General features: G+C 34.7%; 1 protein-coding gene across 1 annotated transcript; it reads right to left on the reverse strand.

Annotated features, from left to right (window-relative positions):
- Nucleotides 1-1,221: 1,221 nt before the first annotated feature.
- On the reverse strand, nucleotides 1,222-10,943 carry LOC141619017 (uncharacterized). Its single transcript, XM_074436058.1, has 2 exons — nucleotides 10,696-10,943; nucleotides 1,222-1,591 (listed from the first exon to the last, which is right to left on the reverse strand). The coding sequence occupies exons 1-2, from the start codon at nucleotides 10,941-10,943 to the stop codon at nucleotides 1,222-1,224; spliced, it is 618 nt and encodes a 205-aa protein (XP_074292159.1).
- Nucleotides 10,944-23,085: the final 12,142 nt, after the last annotated feature.

Here is a 23,085-nt window from a genome sequence, read left to right on the forward strand (position 1 = left end):
GGTTCGGCTCCGGCTTTGGCTTTGGCTTTGGCTTTGGCTTTTGGTTTTGCTTTGGCTTTGGGTGAAGTACATTCTGGCTTTGGCTTCAGCCTTTTGCTTTGGCTTTGGCTTTTGGTGAACAGCTTCGGCTTTGGCTTTTGGGTGAATGGCTTTTGCCCGTGGCTTTTGTTTTGGCCTTTTGCTTTGGATTTGGGTGAATGGCTTTTGGCTTTGGCCTTTGGCTTTGGCTTTGGCATTGTCTTTGGCCTTTTGCTTTGGCTTTGGCCTTTGGGTAAATGGCTTTTGCCCATGGCTTTGGTTTTGGCCTTTTGCTTTGGCTTTGAGAGAATGTCAGGCTTTGATCTATTCGAAATTTCCCGTCCTTTGCGGGAAGGTGGTGAAGGTGCAGGCGAGGACGTACCAGGGGGTAAGAGGTTGGCACTTGGTGATGGGATGTTTTTCTGGGGAATGAACTTGCCTTCCGTCATTGATCATAAGCAAGGAGATGTTCTTGGTTTGTTATCTGGGTTCATCATAGAATCCCCTTGATAAAAGCTCGTTCTAAAATAGGTGCTAAAGTAAGTATTCTATTGCGAGACATGGAATGGGTAAAGAAAATGGACACGAGTTTCGGGTCCTTTGTAGTTCAGATTGGTACATCACCTGAGTGTACTTATACTGAATCCGAACATGGTATTTGTTTTAAATAAAATCTCAAATCAGTTCTCGTTGTCACGTGAATGGTAAAAGAAGAGAGAAGAATATATGAAAGTTGAAAGTTGTGCTTTTATTTAGATAAATAAAAGGTTAGCATAGACTCGAGGAATATCCGTGACTCATGGGGACAACCCTAAGTTTGTCACTAAGGAATAGAAAGACAGACACTAGGATAGATATGAGAAAGCCTAAGACTCGGACTCGATCTCAAATCTAGCGGCTTGAATGTTCGGTCTCGACCATTGACCTATTTAAGCACTTAACTCTCGTTTTTTTTTGGTGAAGGGTAAGTATATATATTAAAAAAAATAGAGAACACCAAGTGTTATGAATGAATACAATCAAACAGAATCAGAAAAACCAACATGAATAAAACTAGATGTTATCTATCTTATTCTGATCTTATTACTTCAGAGGCTTCACTTTTCATTCCTTTCATCTCACTAATGCCTCATAGCAGACTTGATTGACTAGCCACTGTGGGAAGCTTACCTGATGGAGCAGCCTTCCCTGATTTCTGACATTTCAGATAGCATAGGTTACCCCCACAAAGCAAGCAGCAGTGACTATTTTTTGAAGAGCACTTTTACTTCGATTTTTAAAAAACCAGTGAACCATTGTTTCAGCACTAAAATGAATATGCAGTTTAGCTTGAAGAAGTTGCATACATTGTTTACTGAAGTTACAATTGTAGAACAAGTGAGAGTGTGTTTCAGGCTCCAGTCCACAAATGAAACATATAGAATCTTGCCCCATGCCCATTTTGATCAGCTTGTCCAAAGTAAGAAGCCTGTTCTGCTGAGCTTCCCATAAAATAAAGGTGGTCTTAGGAACATTAAGGGGATTCCAACACATAAATCTCCATGGAACACTGCCTGTTTTACTTCTGAGCCAACTATATCCAGCAGCAACAGTGTAAGGTTTATCAGAATTCAACCATAAGTTTCCCACATGTTGGAATATGTGTCCTCCGACAATAATGCGATCACAACTGTCGATCATGATGATCACATGTTTAAGTCTCATTTTAAGAATACAATTGGGAAGTAATATTTTACTGTCAACTGGTCCACACATATCGGTAATGATTGGCTGACTAGAGTTTGACATTACTGTCGTGCGACGGTGGTGATCATTTGATCCCCTTAGGTCATACCTAAAGGGTAACACTCTTAATTGAATAATTAATTAATCGTATGACGATACGGGTTAATTAAATTACTTAAAATTGACGGACGATTTTGGAAGTAATATTTACGTGTCTCATTGTAATTTGATTAAATAAGATATGGTCTAAGTAATCGAATTGTTTTATTGCTTAGATGAAATTATTGTTTACGGAAACAATTGAACTGAATGAATAATTTATTATAAATACAAGATGTTGTGATTTATAATTGGTAAATTATTTTGGTACAAGTAATTATGAATTACTAAGTCGATTTTGTATATGGCGTATTTTTATTAATGCGTTGATTTTTAATATGTTAAAAATGCATAACAATTTTACATGACTTGTGTCATGTGACAAATTAACAAATTGACAAAGATAAAATGGAATCCATTTTATCTTAAATGGACCGAAATATGGGGTGATTTAGGATAAAAATTGTGTTGATTAATTGAGTGGAAAACATAATCATTTTACCTAAACCTAGCCATGAAAACCTACTTGCTCTTGTGAAGAACACATTGCCCATGCATTGGCTCCCCAATCCCTCCTTCCACCGGTTTTTGGAGGACCAAATAGAGAGTTTTTCTCTATCTTTTTATTCATACACAATTTACATGATTTCTAGTGTAAGAAATTAAAATCTCTCTTAGAAAACTAAAGAAATAAAAACTCCAAATCCTTCCTCTCTTAACCGACATTAAGAGACCAAAATAAATATTTTTGGGTCAATTTTATTTAAATTAATATTGTTCTAGTATTAATAATATTAATTTTATTAAGTGGTTACCTTGGGTATTTATCCTTGGGAAGGATTCTATACTTGAATCCTTTGTTCTTCTATTTTAGGAGTGCTCAAGAACAAGTAAGAAGGAGATCTTACTTGTGCCCTTTGATCCGAAATATCAATTTAAGAATGATGATTTTTCCTTATTATTTACTTATGTTTGCATGCATAAGATCTAATTATTTTTATGACTAAATTAAATTTGAAACATATATGAATATGTTGAGTATAATGAGATATAGATTTCTAACAAGCGGTATCAAGAGCCTTGGGTTGTTTGCATGCAAATCGGTTATAGTTTTTCCGAGTTATACGATTAACATATAAAACTTATAAATTTGTGCTTATTATGATATATCACGAAATCAATTATGCATGTTTAAGTTTCTGATCCTAAAATATATTTAGGATATTTTGGTTAATTTATGGATTTTTATTGTTCATTTTATATAATAATGGCATTAAAAATGTGATTTTATGACAAAAATGTCATTTTCGGACTAAAATTAGCTAAACTTCGATTTTTCCAGTGGTTTTTGGATATATTTTCACATATATTATTTTTAGATGACCTATAAATTGTCAAAATTTAATGAGTTTTTATGCTCGAAATATGGATTTTTCATGATAAAAATCGAATTTAAATGAAAAATAGGTTAATATGAAATAAATTTCGAATCTGGTCATAGAAATTTAGTATGTTGTCACATGCAATTTTACAAGATGTGTGTAAAACAATAGGCTATAATGAAGTCTTTATGCGTGATTTATGAATTTTTGATGAAATATAGCATAAATAGTGACTTTAATTAGTGAATAATTGCTAAAACATACTTCATGACTAAGGAAAAAGGTCACATGTTGCATTTTATTACCTATTTAAGATCTAAAATTGAAAAGTTGATAAATAAAATTTTTCTCATATTTTTATGATAATATTTGATAAATCCGGTAAATCGCAACATAGTTTTTCCTTGATAATTTTCGAAATTTTTAACCTAAGTTTTTGAATATTATGAGTGTCATGGTATTTTTTCAGAATGTTCATGAGTTTAGAATTTCAAATTTCAAATTTATTTGAAATTTTTGTGATTTATTTGGAGTTTATGGCATTTTATTGTAATTTTGAGTCCATTAATGAACAATTTTAAGAAATATAAATTAATTATAGTCAATATGTTAGTGGAGACTAATTTTGGGTCCTAAGTTGGTTAGGGTAATTAACTTGTGCATAAATATGATTTTATGTAATTTATTGTGATTTTTAAAGGTTGAATCACGCAAATCCGTAAAAACCGTTTAATATACGATATTGGCTCCTTAAAGGCGATTTAGCATAAAATTGGGCATGTTCATACATATTATAATGCTGCATTTTATTTATGATTGTCATAATTTTATTTTATGTAATTTTACTTAGTATGGCCTTAGTTTTTAATTGGTATTACCCGAAATGTATTGGAATATCGATTCGGTTGTAATTTATTGTGATCTCGTATCACCGTTTTGTAATTTAATAGATTTATTTTTATTTTAATTACAAATGTATAATAGGAAATTATGTAATTTGTTATGTAAATTATTTATTCCGGAGATCCTTGAAGACGGTGTCACTCGAGAAGGCGATCAATTAAAGACGGTGTTGCCTTGAGATGCGTGCCAAAAACCGAAGATCAAGGGACCAATGGAGTTGGTTTCCGAATATGTAATAGTTAATTAGATTTTCTATTTTAGGAAGGCCATACTAGAATTTTATTTATGTTTTGCATTTTATTTATATGTTGCATGCATCGCTAAATCGCCATAACTAAAACATGCATTGTCATTTTAATCGAGTTTATCGACCGTGTCAATTATAATTATCGTAGTTCACCGCTTTAGTTCACTTAAAACGTGATAGATAATAAATTGACATGACCTCTCGCTTAAAAATAAACAATTGAGACTTTGCCTTACCAAAAAGTAGAAACCATGAAAACCTATTTCGTGAGGGAGTGCACTCGGCCCTACCGGGGTACAAACCTTGTTACATAGGAGAAGTGGGTGATAAATGTATATCCACCGAATTCATGTTGATAAGGGATGAATCGGCCCTACCGTGCCCAAGTTGATGTGGATTTGGATCATGGACACATTTATTCGAAATTTGGATTGAGCTCAACGGACGTATTCGTGACCGTAGTCGCATGTGTTTCGGGCTAAAGATAAAAATTAATGTAATTTTATCGACCAAGAGTTCTAAAAGTAGAATCGATTAAAGCGTTAATCCACCAAGTTATATTGATAAGGGATGAATCGGCCCTACCGTGCCCAAGTTAATATGAATTTGGATCTTGGAATTATTTATAATAGTTGGGTAGAGGTCACTATATAAATGCTCATATCTTGTTTAAATTTTACTTACAAGTATGACTAAAAAGACAAATGTTAATATTTCCTTTTCCTCCATACTTTTAGTTCATTACAATGAATCCATCAAACGCTACCGCACCGATAACTATTGAGTCATGCCACAATGTTTTTGACGACGTTTGCTCCAACCATTATTTCGACACTACTAGAGAACTTCATTTTGGGATAGGTTCGGATGGAAACCTTAACTTCATCACTTCTACTAGACCACCTACTACTACTAGATCTCTTGTGAGCCGGTCTCAGGAAGACCGCCTCATAAAATCTATAGGATCTTTGTCTTTAGAAGATAAAGATGCCAAAACTAGTGGGAGCTCAAGCAATCAAGTTCTTGCTTCAAAGGGCAAAAAGTTCAAGAAGAAGGGAAAGAAAGGGAAAAACTTCAAGCAAGTTGAAGATGAGTGCCATTATTGCTATGGCTTAGGAATTGTCCCGTATATTTGCGAAATATAAGAGAAGGAATCATCGTTCCAAAAGGTAAAATTCGTAAGGAAATTTATGATATTGATATAAATTATACTTCCACTACGACATGGGTACTGGATACCGGTTGTGGTTCTTACCTTTGTAATCATTTACAGGGTTTAAGAGACGTGAAGAGTCTTAGCAAAGGAGATGTGGATCTACGCCTTGGAAATGGAGCTCCAGTAGCGGTCGAATCCAAAGGAACTTATGTATTAGCTTTGCCTAATGGATTTGAGTTGTATTTACATGATTGTTTTTATGTGCCTCCACTCTCTAAAAACATTATTTCTATCTCTATGTTAGACATGGACGGATTTTGTTTTGTCATTAAGAACAATCGTTGTACTATTTCAAGGAACGACTTGGTTATAGGCCAAGCTTCTTCCATTAATGGCATTTACATTTTAGAAACCTCGAATCGCACTAATGATATCTATAACATTCAATCAAAGAAACTCAAATCAAGTGACCCAAGTGAATCGTTCATTTGGCATTGTCGATTAGGTCACATAAACGAGAATCGCATCAAAAGATTAATTTCAAGTAATGTGATTACACCATTTGATTATCAATCATATGGTACATGCGAATATTGCCTTCTTGGCAAAATGACTCGTAATCCTTTTAGTGGTAAAGGGACACGAGCTAGTGAACTATTGGGACTCATACACACTGATGTATGTGGACCAATGAGTATCACCGCTCGAGGAAATTATGACTACTTCATAACCTTCACCGATGACTTGAGTAGACATGGGCATGTCTATTAATGAAATATAAGAGTGAAGCTTTTGAGAAATTCAAGGAATTTCAAAATGAAGTAGTGAACCAATTGAACAAAAAGATAAAAGTACTACGATCCGATCGTGGTGGAGAATATCTTAGTCTTGAATTCGATTTACACTTGAAAGGTCGTGGTATTATATCATAACTTTCTCCACCCGGAACACCACAACTCAATGGTGTTGCCGAAAGGAGAAATCGAACCCTACTTGATATGGTTCGATCAATGATGAGTCAAACCGAGCAACCAAACTCGTTTTGGGGATTTGGGATTCAAACCGCAATTAGATCTTTGAACAATAGTCCCACAAAGACAACTGAACAGACTTCATGTGAGATGTGGACGGGAAGGATTCCCAATATATCCTATATGAAGATTTGGGGATGTGATGCTTACGTCAAGGCAAAGACCGACAACAAGCTTGCCCCAAGATCCGAAAAATGCATCTTTGTAGGTTACCCCTCGACCTCTCGAGGATACTACTTCTACAAACCACAAGAAAACAAAGTGTTTGTGTCTTGCGAGGCTGTCTTCTTAGAAAGAGAATTTATTTCTAAGAGACAGAGTGGGAGAAATTTTGAACTTGATGAAGTTCAAAAGCCACAAACCGAAGTAGAGACGCAAGAAGATGTTCCTTCGTCATTTAACGCGGTTGTCCCTCCTCCGCCTAGAAGAACGGGCCGTGTTATTCACCATCCCGATCGATATGTGGGACTTATCGAAGAAGATGGAACACTCGATGTGTTGCTTTTAGAAAGTGACGAGCCCGCCACCTACAAGGCCGCAATCTCTAGTCCAAATTCCTCCTTATGGCTTGAAGCCATGAAGTCCGAAATGGATTCTATGCATGAAAACCAAGTTTCGAACTTGGTAGATTTGCCTAAAGGGGCAAGACCTCTTCAATGCAAATGGATTTTCAAAGTCAAGAATGGCATAGAAGGACATGATGATGTCTACAAAGCTAGGCTAGTGGCAAAAGGATTTACCCAAGTCCAAGGTCTCCATTATGATGAGACCTTCGCCCCCGTAGCCATGCTAAGATCCATACGGATTTTGTTAGCGATTGCCGCATTTCATGATTATGAAATATGGCAAATGGATGTCAAAACCGCTTTTCTAAATGGGCATTTAGAAGAGGAGGTGTACATGATACAACCGAAGGTTTTGTTGATTCTAAGAATCCTAACAAAGTGTGCAAACTTAAGAGATCCATTTATGGTCTTAAGCAAGCATCTAGAAGTTGGAATCATCGATTCGATCATGTTATAAAAGAGAATGGTTTCACTCGAAGTGTTGAGGAACCATGTTTATACATGAAATTTAGTGGGAGTAATGTTGTGTTCCTAATCTTGTATGTCGATGACATACTACTCATTGGAAATGATATTCCGATGTTGTCTTCTGTTAAAAAGTGGTTAGGTAACCACTTCCAAATGAAGGATTTAGGAGAAGAACAACGCATATTAGGTATCCGGATCCATAGAGATAGATCCAAGAGGATATTGGCACTAAGTCAAGAGTCTTATGTTGATACGATTCTTCGACGATTCAGCATGGACAAATCAAAAAAGGGATTGGTACCTATGGTAACTGGGACAATATTGAGCAAGTCTTAATCTCCCTCCGAACCCCATGATGTTGAATGCATGAAGATAATCCCTTATGCTTCCGTTGTTGGACCAATCATGTACGCCATGATATGCACATGTCCTGATGTCTCGTATGCCTTGAGCATGACGAGTAGATATCAAGGAAATCCAGGAGAGAGTCACTGGATAGCCGTCAAGAACATCCTTATGTAGTTGAGAAGAACTAAGGATTCTATCATAGTGTTTGGAGGAGACACCGAGCTACGTGTTAATGGATACACGGACTCAAGTTTCCAAACGGATAGAGATGACATGAAATCACAAGCTGGTTTCGTTTTCATGCTCAATGGTGGTGTCGTTAGCTGGAGAAGCTTCAAGGAAGTGTGATCATGATTCAACTACGGAGGTCGAGTACATACATTGCAAAGCATCGAAGTCGCCAAGGAAGCTGTGTGGATCAGGCAATTCACGGAAGGTCTAAGAGTAGTACTACCTACCGCCAATGATCCCATCACTCTCTATTGTGATAATAGTGGGACAATCTTCCAAGCTAAAGAGCCAAAGTCTAGTAATATATCTAGACATGTACTTAGAAAATATCATGTAATTAGAGATTTCATTGAAAAAAAGGAAATTGCAATTTGTAAGGTTGGGACGGATGACAATATAGCCGATCCGCTCACCAAGCCTTTATCGCAGGCCAAGCATGATGGACATGTTGCGTCCATGGGACTTAAACGTGTACCAAGTTTATGTTATATTTTGAAATGAAATAAAAGTGTTGTTTTTGTTCATGTTCACAATCGCATTTGTCTTTTATCTTTTCTTATACATTGTTACATCCAAACGGGTTGTAGAGACAATTGAACGTCGTTAAAGTGAACACGGATTAGCATTGTATTCGCCCATATTTACTTACATGAGGTAACGTCTCGAAGTAACTAGAATGTGATGCGATTGATGGCAAGTTCATGTGCCATGGAGTCATATGAGAATGACTAGTCGATCACATAGGCAGACTGTTATGAACACTATGTCGGGCCTTATGACTGCTTATAGAGTTCTGGCAAATTTATATAGCCTGGTCGTGGCGAGAGCTACTATAGTATTCTAATGAGTCAATTCTTTTGACTAAAGACTGTTCGCCTAAGATGGCACAGTTTCAGATTAACTTTGATTTGTGTTACTACGACCTTCGTAAATGGGGTCAAATGGGCATATTTTGGGTTATGATGGATGTGGCTAGTCGAAGAGAATATGTGCGATAGGAATTGTCCACCCCTAGTCAGGGTTATAACAATATCTCAGGGCCACTCGAGGAGTAATGAACAGGAAATGCGTGGCCACGCTCGGAAGATATCTATGGTAGATAAATCCGGTCAATCATTTATTCTCCAGATCAAGGAAACCACTCTCGACATGATCACTTGTAAGTATGACCTGAAAGACACCTTGCATTGAGTGGGAGATAGTAATAGGACAAGAGATTTGGTGATGCACACTTGTCGAGGACAAGTGGGAGATTGTTGGAATATGTGTCCTCCGACAATAATGCGATCACAATTGTCGATCATGATGATCACATGTTTAAGCCTCATTTTAGAAATACAATTGGGAAGTAATATTTTACTATCAACTGGTCCACACATATCGGTAATGATTGGCTGACGAGAGTTTGACATTACTGTCGTGCGACGGTGGTGATCAGTTGATCCCCTTAGGTCATACCTAAAGGGTAACACTCTTAATTGAATATTTAGTTAATCGTATGACGATACGGGTTAATTAAATTACTTAAATTTGACGGACGATTTTGGAAGTAATATTTACGTGTCTCATTGTAATTTGATTAAATAAGATACGGTCTAAGTAATCGAATTGTTTAATTGCTTAGATGAAATTATTGTTTACGGAAACAATTGAACTGAATGAATAATTTATTATAAATACAAGATGCTGTGATTTATAATTGGTAAATTATTTTGGTACAAGTAATTATGAATTACTAAGTCGATTTTGTATATGACGTATTTTTATTAATGCGTTGATTTTTAATATGTTAAAAATGCATAACAATTTTACATGACTTGTGACATGTGACAAATTGACAAATTGACAAAGATAAAATGGAATCCATTTTATCTTAAATGGACGGAAATATGGGGTGATTTAGGATAAAAACTGTGTTAATTAATTGAGTGGAAAACATAATCATTTTACCTAAACCTAGCCCTGCAAACCTACTTGCTCTTGTGAAGAACACCTTGCCCATCCATTGGCTCCCCAATCCCTCCTTCCACCGGTTTTTGGAGGACCAAATAGAGAGTTTTTCTCTATCTTTTTTATTCATACACAATTTACATGATTTCTAGTGTAAGAAATTAAAATCTCTCTAAGAAAACTAGAGAAATAAAAACTCCAAATCCTTCCTCTCTTAACCGAAATAAAGAGACCAAAATAAATATTTTTGGGTAAATTTTATTTAAATTAATATTGTTCTAGTATTAATAATATTAATTTTATTAAGTGGTTACCTTGGGTATTATTCCTTGGGAGGGATTCTATAAATGAATCCTTTGTTCTTCCATTTTAGGAGTGCTCAAGAACAAGTAAGAAGGAGATCTTACTTGTGCCCTTTGATCCGATATATCAATGTAAGAATGATGATTTTTCCTTAATATTTACTTATGTTTGCATGCATAAGATCTAATTATTTTTATGACTAAATTAAATTTGAAACATATATGAATATGTTGATTATAATGAGATATAGATTTCTAACACCACATACCCATGCTTAAATTTATCTTTGACATGGACAATTTTCTTCCATGACCAACTGCAATCAAGGGGAGGAGAATAATCTTGCCATTCAGTACCTTTCATATACACATGGTTGACCCACTTGACCCATAAATGATCCTTTTTGGTAGACAGACAGGCAGTATACTTACCCAAGAGAGCCTTATTCCAATGATGAACATTTTTCAGACCTAGACCACCTTCCTCTTTAGGAGTACAACACTTTTCCCATTTCATATTATGAGCTATAAGGTAAGTATCTTCACCCCCCCCCCCCCCCCTCCCCCCCCCCCTCCCCCCCAAGAAATTTCTACAGATTGAATCTACCTTCTTCATAATCTAGTTGGTAAAAGGAAAATAGAAGCCCAATAAGAGTGTAAGGTAGCTAAAATAGAGTTCCTCAGAATTAAGCATCCAGAATAAGATATCTGCCTTTCGCCCAAAGCTCTAATTCTAGCCACAATCCTCTCAATAAGCTTCTAGCCTTCAAATTTTGATATTTTCTTAGCTGAAATTGGAACACCAAGTTATTTGAAAGGTAAGTTGCCAGTTCTAAAACCAGATATCTTCAATATATCCTCTATAATCTCACCTCTAACCCCATTAAAGTATATATCAGACTTGTCTCTGTTGAGGCATAATCCAGAGGCAGCAGAAAATGTGGAAAAACATCTGAACAACCACATAATAGAGGACTCATTCCCTTTACTGAATATTAACAAATCATCAAGAAAGAGAAGGGGATTAAGCTTCATGTGGCCACACATGGGATAGAATCTGAAGGTGTTTTGATGGGCTACAACATGGAGAATACTAGAAAGATATTCCATGCACAAAGTGAACATCAGAGGCGATAGAGGATCCCCTTGTCTCAAACCCCTCTTACCTTTAAAAAATCAAAAAGTATTCCCATTGACATGGAGAGAATAGGTAGGAGAGGTTACACAAACCATGGCAAGATGAGTAAAATGTGCAGGAAATTTTAGTGCTTTTAACATTTGATTAAGAAAATCCCATTCAACAGTGTCATATGCTTTTCTAAAGTCAATCTTAATAAGGCATCTAGGGGAAGCTGCCTTCCTATTGTATAACATTACTAAGTCTTGACAAATCAGCACATTATCCACTATATTTCTGCCCTTAACAAAATTCCCCTGATTACTACTAACAATATCAGGAAGAACAACAGAAAGTCTAGAGAAAAGGATCTTGGTAATGCATTTGTAAATGATATTACAGCATGCAATGGGTTTGTATTCTAATACACTAACAGGATTCTTAACTTTGGGAATAAGAGTTAGCGTAGTAGTATTTACCTGCCTTAAAAGCTGTCCATAGGTAAAAAAAAATTCAACTCGGCAACAGTAATGTCTCTCAAAATTATATCCCAAGAGTCTCTATAGAATTGACTTGTGAACCCATCAGGGCCTGGGAATTTGGAAGCAGTAATAGAAAAAATGCAGGATTTTATATCCTCATGACTGACTGGTTTCATCAACATGCTAACATGCTGGTCAGTGATCAAATTACTAGACCTCACAGTAGGGATGTGTACTGGAAAAGTAGGTGCATTGACCCCCAGTAGGTGAAGGTAATAATCAAGGAAAGCTTGTTCTATACCCTGGGGATCCCTATGACACTTCCCATCCTTATCAATTATCTAAAGAACTTTATTCTGCATCTGTCTAGCTTTAATTTGGTTATGGAAATATCTGGTATTTTCATCACCTTCACACACCCATGGTGGATTTCCTCCCAATACATAACTGACCACCGCAGTTGACCAATAATTAATTTCAGGTTGAACATCATCCAGAGTCAATTGCAGCATATCAGGAGAAACAGCAGTCTTAGGAGATGAAGAAGGAGACCGAGACTTACCAGAAACCTTAGTCGCACCTTCATCATCCTCCAGTTCTTGGTCCCGCACAACTTCTTCTGATTCTTTTTTCGATTCATACGGGACGTTCTCCACAATGGATTCCGAGTTGAAGACCGGGATACCTACAATTTCCCCTACAGTTTTTGTAGTTCTAGCATCATCATAGGAAGGCCCCACCGTATGAGGAGTAGATACACTATTACTGCTACTAGCTGCCAAACCATCCGAATTGTTCAAATTTTCCATATCAAAATTGAGATCCGCACGATTAGTAAATGAGTGCCGAATTTTTGATTTAGGTTTCCTAGGTTTACTCTGATTTTTTGTGATTTTTTTCATTGCGATTTACAGGAAGAAATCGGTAAAAGAGACCAAACCCTAGAGAGAAGATGAAGCTTTCTCTCTCCGTGCTTGTTTTTGGAGCGTTGTACAAAGTTAGCACTTCCTCTGAAGAGGACAATGGTCTATAAGGCTTCCATGTCCATGCAGAATGAGACACCCATTGGGGTTGGCTTCGTCACTTGGCTGGCTTAGGGATTAGACAATCAAATCATGGTTGTCGATCATATCTTAAATAACATGTTTTAGTTTGAAGCATGTTTTATTGTCATGATCTTTTCCTTAATGATATTGGCAATACATATTGCCCTCCCAGAAAAAGGTTTTCTTCTGTTCAGGCGGGTCTAGAGTGGGCCCTATTCTTTGTAAATTCCCTTCAGTTATAAGCCTTTGAAGAGCTGCGGCATAAGTTGTGTCGAGATTATTAGTGAATGTCCTTTGAGAACGTTAAACTTTGCTACTTGACTTGAGACATAAAAGAGGATTGTCTTCATTGCGAGTCGCGACTATGATTTTGCAAGCTTCGATCATATTTTAAATGCCATTCTTCAGCTTGTAGCAGGTTTGGGTATCATGGCCCTTGCCTTGATGATATTGGAAATAGGCATTTATGTTCTAGAAATGGGTTTTCTTGTTTTTGGGTGGGTCCAGAGTTAGACCAATAGGTTGCAGTAATCCTTCTGAAGCAAGTATCTCCAGAGCGGTGTCATATGTTATTCCAAGATCTGTGAATACCCTTTCATATTTTCCCATGGTTCCTGTTGGAGTATGTGTCCTCAACAATAGTGAGATCACATATTACATCTCATAACAAGAATACAAAAGAGATGATTCAATATATTGTCAACTAATCAATATTAATCGGTAATGATTGGCTAACTAGAGTTTGACATTACCGTCGTTTGACGGTGGTGATTAGTTGATTCCTTTGGTCACATTTATAGGATGACGCACAAATGGAAAAGTAATTATTTGTATTTGATACAAGTTAATCAATCCCTTATACAAATTGAGTTATGTGAGTTGATTAATTGTTATGAGCTTAGAACTCATAATTATAAATGAGATCTATAAATATTTTGAGATAAAGGTAGGTAGTTAATTAAATTTACAACAAGTTGTAAATTAATTAATATAGGCATCGTAATACCCATTAATTGATGTGATGACGATAAAATATATTCAACAAGTTGAGCATACACACATCGTCCGTTAATTTGTCACATAATTGTTATACGACAAATTAAATATTTTATTATGCGCGATAATTAAACACGTAATTAATAAGCATTTGTGGGACAAATGTCGAAAACCGAAATGGACCCTTAAGAACCCCATAACCGGTTATGTGGTGTGTTGGGGACTCCATTGGGTTTTGTCTTTTAGCATTTGTAAGATGCTTAAAACATCATTATTAAAAATACTAAAATACTACACCCTCGCTAGTCTAGACTACCTAAAAAGCATAGAATAAAAAATGAAAAAGAAAACCCACCCACTTATCTACGGGGTGCCGGTTTTGGAAGCTCCATATAGAGCATTTTGTGGTTCATTTTTTCTATTCTCATGTATTCCTAATTTCTCACTACTTCTCTCTAAAGACCTCACATATTAATATGTGATAATAATCTAAAAATTACTAGTGTAATAATAACAGTATTAAGGGTATATTACTACAACTATCTGGTTAAATATTTGTAGTAATCTTTGTGCTAGTCTTGGGTGTTCACTAAAGGAGGCATTCTACACTTGATTGTTTGAAGGTTCTTGGAGGATCATCCAAAAATGGCATTAGCTCAAGATCTAGATTTGAAAGGAGTCCAAATCTAGGGCCCTAAATCAGTCACAAATGTATGTAAGAAAATCGTTTTTCTCCTTATTTTTTATTAATAACATCTTGCATGTAACTAGATCCACATGACATAAATTATGGGTAATTTATAAAATGTATTAGATGAGTCTAATAGGGGTTTGGTTTTTCCGAGTTAAATGTAACTTAATTAAAACTAAATAATTAGTGATTTATAAGGATAAAGCCAAGAAATTTTTTGCATGTAATATATTATAGTTCTAAAATATTTTTAGGTCATATTGATGATTTATGGATGATTATTGCTTATTTTAATGATTTTTAGTGAAATAATTACTTTTTTATGAGTAAAATGAACTTTTATTTACTAAAAAATAGTTAAACTTCACTACTGGCCGTAATTTTTTAATATGACCTCACATGTATATTTTATGTATTGTATGTAAAATTTCGTATTAATGTGATTAATATTTCATGATTTATGATTTTTATGTGATAAAAATGGTATAAATGGAGGTTAAATGACTAAAAATAGTTAAACTTTGAAACAGGCCATGAAATTTTAATATGCTGTCACATGCATATTTTACAGATTGTATGTAAAATTTAAAATAAATGTGATTTATTATCTATGATTTATAATTTTAATGGTTAAAATAATATAAATAGTGACTATTTTTAGCAAAAATAGCTAAAATAAATTTTATGGCATGGAAGTTTTCCCCAATGTTGTATATATGATATGAATATCAGATCTAAAGTTGCATGATTAATTTTGATTGATTTGGTATGATTACTGATCTTTATGTGATAAAATCGATAAAAGGGCAACTTTATTAGTCAAAAAAATAAATTTGAAATTTTTGGTTGAAATTTTGCCATTTCCAGGGTCTGGATTTTTTTTAAGAATGTTCAAATTTTTGATTTTGATTTTTCCATAATTGTTATGTTTAATTTGGATCTAAATGGTAAAAGTTGTGTTTTATACGATTTATTAATGAATTAAATTATAAATATCTTGTGGGCAAATTTTATTGAGTTTTTGGAATCTTGATAATATTCCAGTATTAACAAAAAATGTGATTTTGAAATTTTTCAATTTTTTATGATTTATTGGGAATTATTTCATAATTGTTATGATTAAGAGAAGTTTAATTAGCAATAATAGAAAACCAAGTTGAATTATTGTCAAAAATTGAGTAAAGATTAATTTTTGAGTCCTAAGAGAGTTAGGATAATTAACTTGGGGTTAAATTTAATTTAAGTATTGATTTGTGACTTGAATAAGTTATTATCACGCATTTCCATAATACCGGATTATATACGATATAAGGTTTAAATAGGGCGATTTGGTACACTCATTTGGCATGTTAGATCATATAATAATGCTTCATTTTTCATTGATGAATGTCATATTTTATTTATATAATTTTGAATTATGTAATGTTATCTTAGTATGGCCTTAGTTTTTAATTGGTATTACCCGTAATGAAAGGAAATATCGATTTGGTTGTAATTTTAATGTGATTTCGCATCACCGTTTTGTAATTTATTGGATTTAAATTTTTATTACAAATGTATAATAGGAATAGCCACGTATTTTTATTATTATTTTGTAATTCCGGAGTTTCCTAAAGACGGAGCCATTCGGAAAGGAGTTCCGGTCAAGACGGTGTTTACCTTGGGAGGTGTGTCATATGAAGTTCAAGGGACCAAAGGAGTTGGTTTCCGAATATGTAATAGAATATTAGATTTTCTATTTTAGGAAGGCCATACTAGGAAATTTATTAATTACTTATGCATTTTTCATTATATGTTGCATGCATTGCCAAATCTCCATAAACAACACATGCATATCATATCGAGTAATCGACCGTGTCAATTATAATTATCGTTAGTTCGAAAATTTAGTTCACTTAAATTTGATAGATAATAAATTGACTCGACCTCTCACGTTGTTAAGATTGAGACATAGCCTTACCAAATAGTAGGAACCCATGAATCTCAATTTCATAAGGGGTACAATACGATTTTTTGGGGTGCTTCATTTGACGTTGGGTAAGTGAGGTAATAAATAGTTATTACACTTCGAAATTTGGTTGATCTCAACGAATGTATTAAAGGGACCGTTGTCCCAATAGGTTCGGGCTAGAGATGAACTTAACGTAAATTCATCGACCGAGAGTTCTAATTGTAGAATCGGTTAAAAGGGTTAACCCACCAAGATTATATTAGCAAGAGGTGAAGAGGGCCCGTAGGCTCACATCCAAGATTTAATATGAATTTTGGGTCTCGGAATCGTTTATATAATTGGGTGGAGGTCATTATATAAATTATAAAACATACTTAAATGTTTTATATATTACGATGAATGTTGTTTTTTTCCCACTATTTCGTTGTTTAATTTGTTCTATATCTTTGCTCCTACACATATACGATGTCAATTCGATTTTAACTTATGTCGCCATTAAACCACTATAACTAAAGACAAATAGAATCTCCTTTCCAAAAGCCTCAATTGAACCGTTTTAATAAGGCATGGACTAGCTCTATAGGAATCGTTCTACTCCATATAACTCCATAGGAATTGTCCTATGTCATATAAGATTAGCATCTTAAATTCCTAACATGCCTATTTATGATTTCTTGTGAAGAAATATGACTAGAGGTAATGATTAGCAAAACATGTTTTAATAATATCTTCAATGCATCCACGGTTCAAAAGTCTTATTGCTCAACCTAAACACTTGTCATCAAGCACTTAAGTTGTTAAGAACATGACAATGTTAATTTGGTAAATTAATTCGTTAGAAATCTTGTTTAACCAAATACCACAATAGAGTTCATCCTTGTGAAGGATTAACTAAGAATTTATATGAAGATAAGTCTTCATCAAGTAGAAATTCTTGAAGTCAGTGGGAGCAATAAGAAGTAAGTACCTATCTTAATTGTTAAGGATAGAACTACGCTCGAAAGAGAAGGTGTTAGATACTAAAATAGATACAAACCCCAATAAGTAAAGATCATGGAAGTTGGTTGTGTGACCCCAGCATATTCCTTCTTCAATATATGTGACGTTGACATTGCATTCTTGCCAATTACCACATCATGAATATTTGATACAAATTTGTGGATTTCATCATAATATTTGGCATTATCGTTTGACGATTAGCAAGAATAAGTTCTGAAATTTGCATGAATGGAACTAGGGTAGTTGGCATTTCATCCATGAACATATAAGTGTTATAGTGTACTCATTTTAAGTTTCGTATTTAGATATGTAACTCAAATAATTGTTATGATGTACACTAAGTCTAAATAAGAATATAATTCAAGTTTTTGTATAAAACCCAAAGGTAATTTATACAATTAAAACAAGCGTTGTGCCCGTACATACCACGATTAAGTTTATGATGAGACCATACAAATCAAGGTAATTCTATTCAAACTAAAAATAAATGTCATATATATATATATATATATATATATATATATATATATATATATATATATAATTTCTCAATTCTTGATTGAAAATCGCATTTAGAAACTAGTTTTGACTAGTGTCCCAAACCATTTGATTGGGAATCTCTTGGTGTGTACGAATCTTGTATTCAAAACAAGATAATTCATGATTTTTCCTTGAAAAGGATTATGAATAGAGCAAGATATTAGCCTTAATTACACTTTGAAGTGTATGGTCGAATAAAATTTCAATCAGAGAAGGTTATTACTTCTTCATTTCTTTTACCAACGAACTTGGTAGATACTTGGTATCCACTTAATAAGGTAAGAAGAGAAATTATTTGAATAAGTTCAATGAATGTTTAAAAAATATCAAAACCTAGAGATTATAAAACCAAAGTATTATTACTTTGTTTATATAAGGAACAATAAAGTGAAGACTTTTATTTGAACCAAAAGGAGTGTGATATGGTATCACAAGATCACTTTCATAATCACACCCTATCAAGATTAGGTGTATTAGAAAGTTACAAAGAATCCTATACGATATGATTGAATCTTTACTATAAAGTTGGAGATAGCTTCTGTTGCAAATTTGTCTAGCATTTTTAATTTTCCCACTAAAATAGAATATAGTTAAAGCAATCAAGTACAATTCATATGAGATATGGTTAGGCCAGGCACCTAAGTTGTAGCTTGTTTCGATAGTAAACATGTGCTCTCTCTTCCTACATGATCACGAGAACAAAGGGTTAGTGGCTCGTGATGCTGTCTATTAAAGAAATGAGGAGTATTTCTTAAAGACAGAGTGGGAGAAAATTTTCAAGAGCCACAAACTGAGAATAAGACGTAGGAAGATGTCCCTTCTTGGTCAAAATCAAGAAGTTATTGATTCGAAACCTAAGTGGACCGGAGTCTTGTTGTTTTTGGAAGTAACAAACCTGTAACTTATTAAGATGCTTTATCTAGTCTCAACTTCACAAGAGTCCGAAATGAGCATAAACATGAAGATGTTTACTTAGCTTGCTTGATTGAATTCAGATATGATTTGACAGTTGGATTTCATAATCATGTTGCATGAGTTTTGATAATTGCAACTATCCTAAGGTAGGATACAAACATAAGAAGAAGTCTTAAGTAGAAGTTAAGGAGTTAAAATGTATGTTTTGATCATGTGATAAAAATTTTCTCGAATTGTCGAGTAGTTATGTTTATACATGAAGTTTTAGTGGGAGTAAGGTGGTGTTAATAGTCTTATAAGTAAACGACATATTGATCATTGTGAATGATGAAAGAAGTAGGAGAATAATAATACATCTCTAGAATATCCAGTAAAATGGATATTAGCATAAAGTTAATATTCTTATGTTAATAAGAATCTTGACAAGTTCAAAAGTATTGAACATGATGAAATTAAATCCACTTGCTTCCGCTGCGGGATTAATTCATTATACTAAGACGTATCGCCATCCTTATAATTCGTTCACTTGGAGTATGACGAATAGTTAAAAAATCAAATTTTTGAGAGGAGTCTCTATATAGCCATATAGTTCATTGGTTAGTACTCTTGAAGTACAAAAGAAATGAAGCTGAGTGATTAGAAATAATATGGATTTATGTGCAAGAAATTACATGATAACCATATTCTAAAAACACTAGGATGGTTAGAGAACCATCTTGGCTATGATTTTTAAGGAGCAGATCTGCTAGAAACGTTCTAGGCAGTAGAACAATGAGAGATTTACAATGAAAATTGAGTACACTTGCAATAATGAGATGTGCAAGAAGGAAGGGATGATATTAGGATTCGGTTTTATGAATTGGAGGAACTATGGTAGTTTGTTCCAATAACCGAAGGTCCTATCCCTACACACTGTGAGGACAGTGGGCGTTATTCAAAGGCAAGAGAGCCTGTATCTAGATTGGATCTAGACACGTACTCAAGAGGTTTTTATAATAAAGATTATACATAACAATGGGAAATAGTGTGGACACGGGGGGGCCCACGGGGGCGCTTGGGAAAACAAGCGTTTGCATTTGTGGAGTCGCCACCAATTTATTGTGGAAAATTGGAAACCGTTCGAGTACTTCGCGTCATGTCAAGACACAAAGTAGTGACATAGACACTAAGAACTCGTTACCCTTAGCATTCTATCTCTAGAATAACTCTCGTGGATGCCAATGAACACGAATGTTCATAGAGATCTGGAGTAAGGGGTGAGGGTACGTATTAGGAAGTCCATTTAATGAACACCTAATCCCGCCCGCCTCGATAGCGGCCTCTACTAATGATTAGTGAAGTTATTCATACTTGATATTTTGTCGATTATATGCATGCAATGCAACATCCAACGTTTTAATCCTTGCATGTGAATTAAACTAAGTCGGTGAACAATTAATTAGCACTCATTAATGTCGAAGTAGGGTTTAGATTAATTACATGTGAAAATAAGTAAACATCCATGATAAAATACAATAAGTAAATAAAGAAATAAATTACAATGATTTAACTGATTTACGTCATAAACATGCTCAAAAGAGTTTTAGAAATAAAAGAAAATAATAAATAAAATTAGGAAAATTAGAAAATTGGAAAAATAAGGAAATTGGAAATTGATTTAAATAAGGAAAATTAGAAAAATAAGGAAATTGGAAATTGGAAATTGATTTAAATAAGGAAATATTGGAAAATAAGGAAATTTGGAAAACAAGGAAAATTGGAAAATAAAAATAAAGAAATAAAATAGAAAATATGGAAAATATGAATTATATGGAAAATATGTCGAATTATGGTGATAATAAGAATAAAAGTTAAATAAAATCCTAATTAGAAACCCTATGTCAAAACAAGAAGAGTTCAGAGGCAGAAGCCAACTCGAAACAGGCGCAGCATCTGCTGCGTCCTCAGGAAGAGGCGCAGTGGTCACTGCGTCTGTTCCTGAGGTGAATTCTGGCAGTGAAGTCAGAACTGCGCGTGGGTTATTAATGTTCGTTAGTAGTTTAAGGCCGATTCTTGATATTAGAACTCGAATTGAAGTGATTAACAGATTACATACATACTAATATTGTTATAAAACGAATTAAAAGTGAGAATACTACGGTTTCATATGGTTAGTATTGATACGATTCCAGAATTGATTTATATACAAAACTTGAATTAAAGACGGTTGAAAATAAAAGAAAACAAAATATGAAAAATAAAAAGAAATATGTAAAAAGACGAATTCAAGGGACTTGATACGGATAAATCGAGTCTCTAAAATCCGGGGTTGAATTTGTGACGAAACCCCGCAAATATTAATTATAAGGGATTTTAGTCGAAAATTATTGAAAAGGATTCATAAAAAACGAATTTGAAAATTATTAGGTGAAATAAGTGAAAGAACGAAGAAAGAAAAATAAAAGACGAAAGGAACAAAAACCCGAGGAAGAAGAAGAAGTGGAAGTGCAGCAACTGAAAGTAGCCTCTGGAAGAGGTGCAGCAGATGCTGCACCCTTTCCAGAAGGCGCATCAGTTGATGCGATTCTTCTCCACGTCAGATCTGTGTTATTTCCGTTAAAAGGTTTTAAAAGGTGATTTAAAGACGGTTTTGAGCATGCTTATGATATAAATTTTTACATTAATTATAATACAGAAAATAAAAACAGAATTAAGATGGGATTTTACACCCTCAGACTTACATGTTAGCGTCGCGAGATTTAACTAAATCGGTTTTTTAGTGGTAACTCGACTCGAACTTTAATGCAAATATGAAAGTGCCCTAGCAAAAGGATTTTAAAAGATTGAATTATTGATTATGGTGTAGTGGTCAAATTGGTCGGTCATGCAAACGTGACTGTTACTCAGAATGATCCGAGCTTACGTGGTCGAAAGTTCAAGCACGTAGACGTCAATAAGCAAAGAGCGCGGTCTTAGAATGAAAAGGGAGAAGAGAAGGGCGGACACTCACGTGAGAAATATGAGGAACGAAGGTCCCTATTTATACTAATCACACGGAGGAATTACGGTAAGAATAGGATATGAAAGGAGAGATTCGGAAACAACCGACTTAGGTTGAAGCACGAAAACTTGGACAAAAAGAAAGCCCAAAGAAAAGGCGCAGCAGGTGCTCCGTCCCTTAGAAGAGGCGCAGTACTTACTACGTCCTTTCTCGGGTAGGATCCTTCTGCGCGTAGAAAACGTGTTTGACAGCCTGTCGTATTTTAGGCATAACTTTCTCTACAAGACTCGGAATAGGTGATTTCGGTGGCATTGGAAAGCTAAGAGAAAGATCTAGATCTTTCTGCGAAATAGGCCTGACCCAAAAAAGTCGTTATCACCACGTAAAACGGGCCTAAATGTCGGGTTGTCATTTTAGCTAAATGAAATGCACATTTTGTAATGTAAACATTAACTTTAGCCCAAAGAAGTGGCATGGGACTCAAAATGAGATATACTCATAACATTTTATGACTTCCTAACCTTAGGTAGACAAGTACATTGCTTTTGACTCGGGATATGACGGTTTTAGAAAAATGCAACGGTTTTTGACCCGGACTACAAATGTACTATAATTATTGTCAAAATGACTGTAATGACACCTAGACGACAACCATGAGGTAGACACAAGTGTATGAGTTACCTTTTATTAACCGATTTACAAAACGTCATAAAATCGCGACATATGCTAAACATGCGGCCCAATCATCACTGGGTGTTTGGCGGGAGGTGCAGAAATGAGGTATCTACGGAGCCCCCACTTTGACTGAGGCTTGGACAAGGCGAAAGGCAAAGTATAGCCATCAGGTCAATCGAAGATTACAACCTGAACACTATGGCGACGCGAGGCGGCTCAAAGGGGTCTGAGCCAAGGACCTGTCGTCGGGAACATTTTAGACTCTGT

The sequence above is a fragment of the Silene latifolia genome, chromosome X, assembly GCF_048544455.1.
Source record: "Silene latifolia isolate original U9 population chromosome X, ASM4854445v1, whole genome shotgun sequence".
Classification (NCBI taxonomy): Eukaryota; Viridiplantae; Streptophyta; class Magnoliopsida; order Caryophyllales; family Caryophyllaceae; genus Silene; species Silene latifolia.

Excerpts from the sequence above, each read along its gene's own strand:
- LOC141619017 (XM_074436058.1), bottom strand. The coding sequence starts at position 10,943 with ATGAAATGGGAAAAGTGTTGTACTCCTAAAGAGGAAGGTGGTCTAGGT. Across the intron at positions 1,592-10,695 it reads AAAGATAAATTTAAGCATGG|TTGGCTCAGAAGTAAAACAG; the intron begins GTATGTGGTGTT and ends TGCTGGATATAG.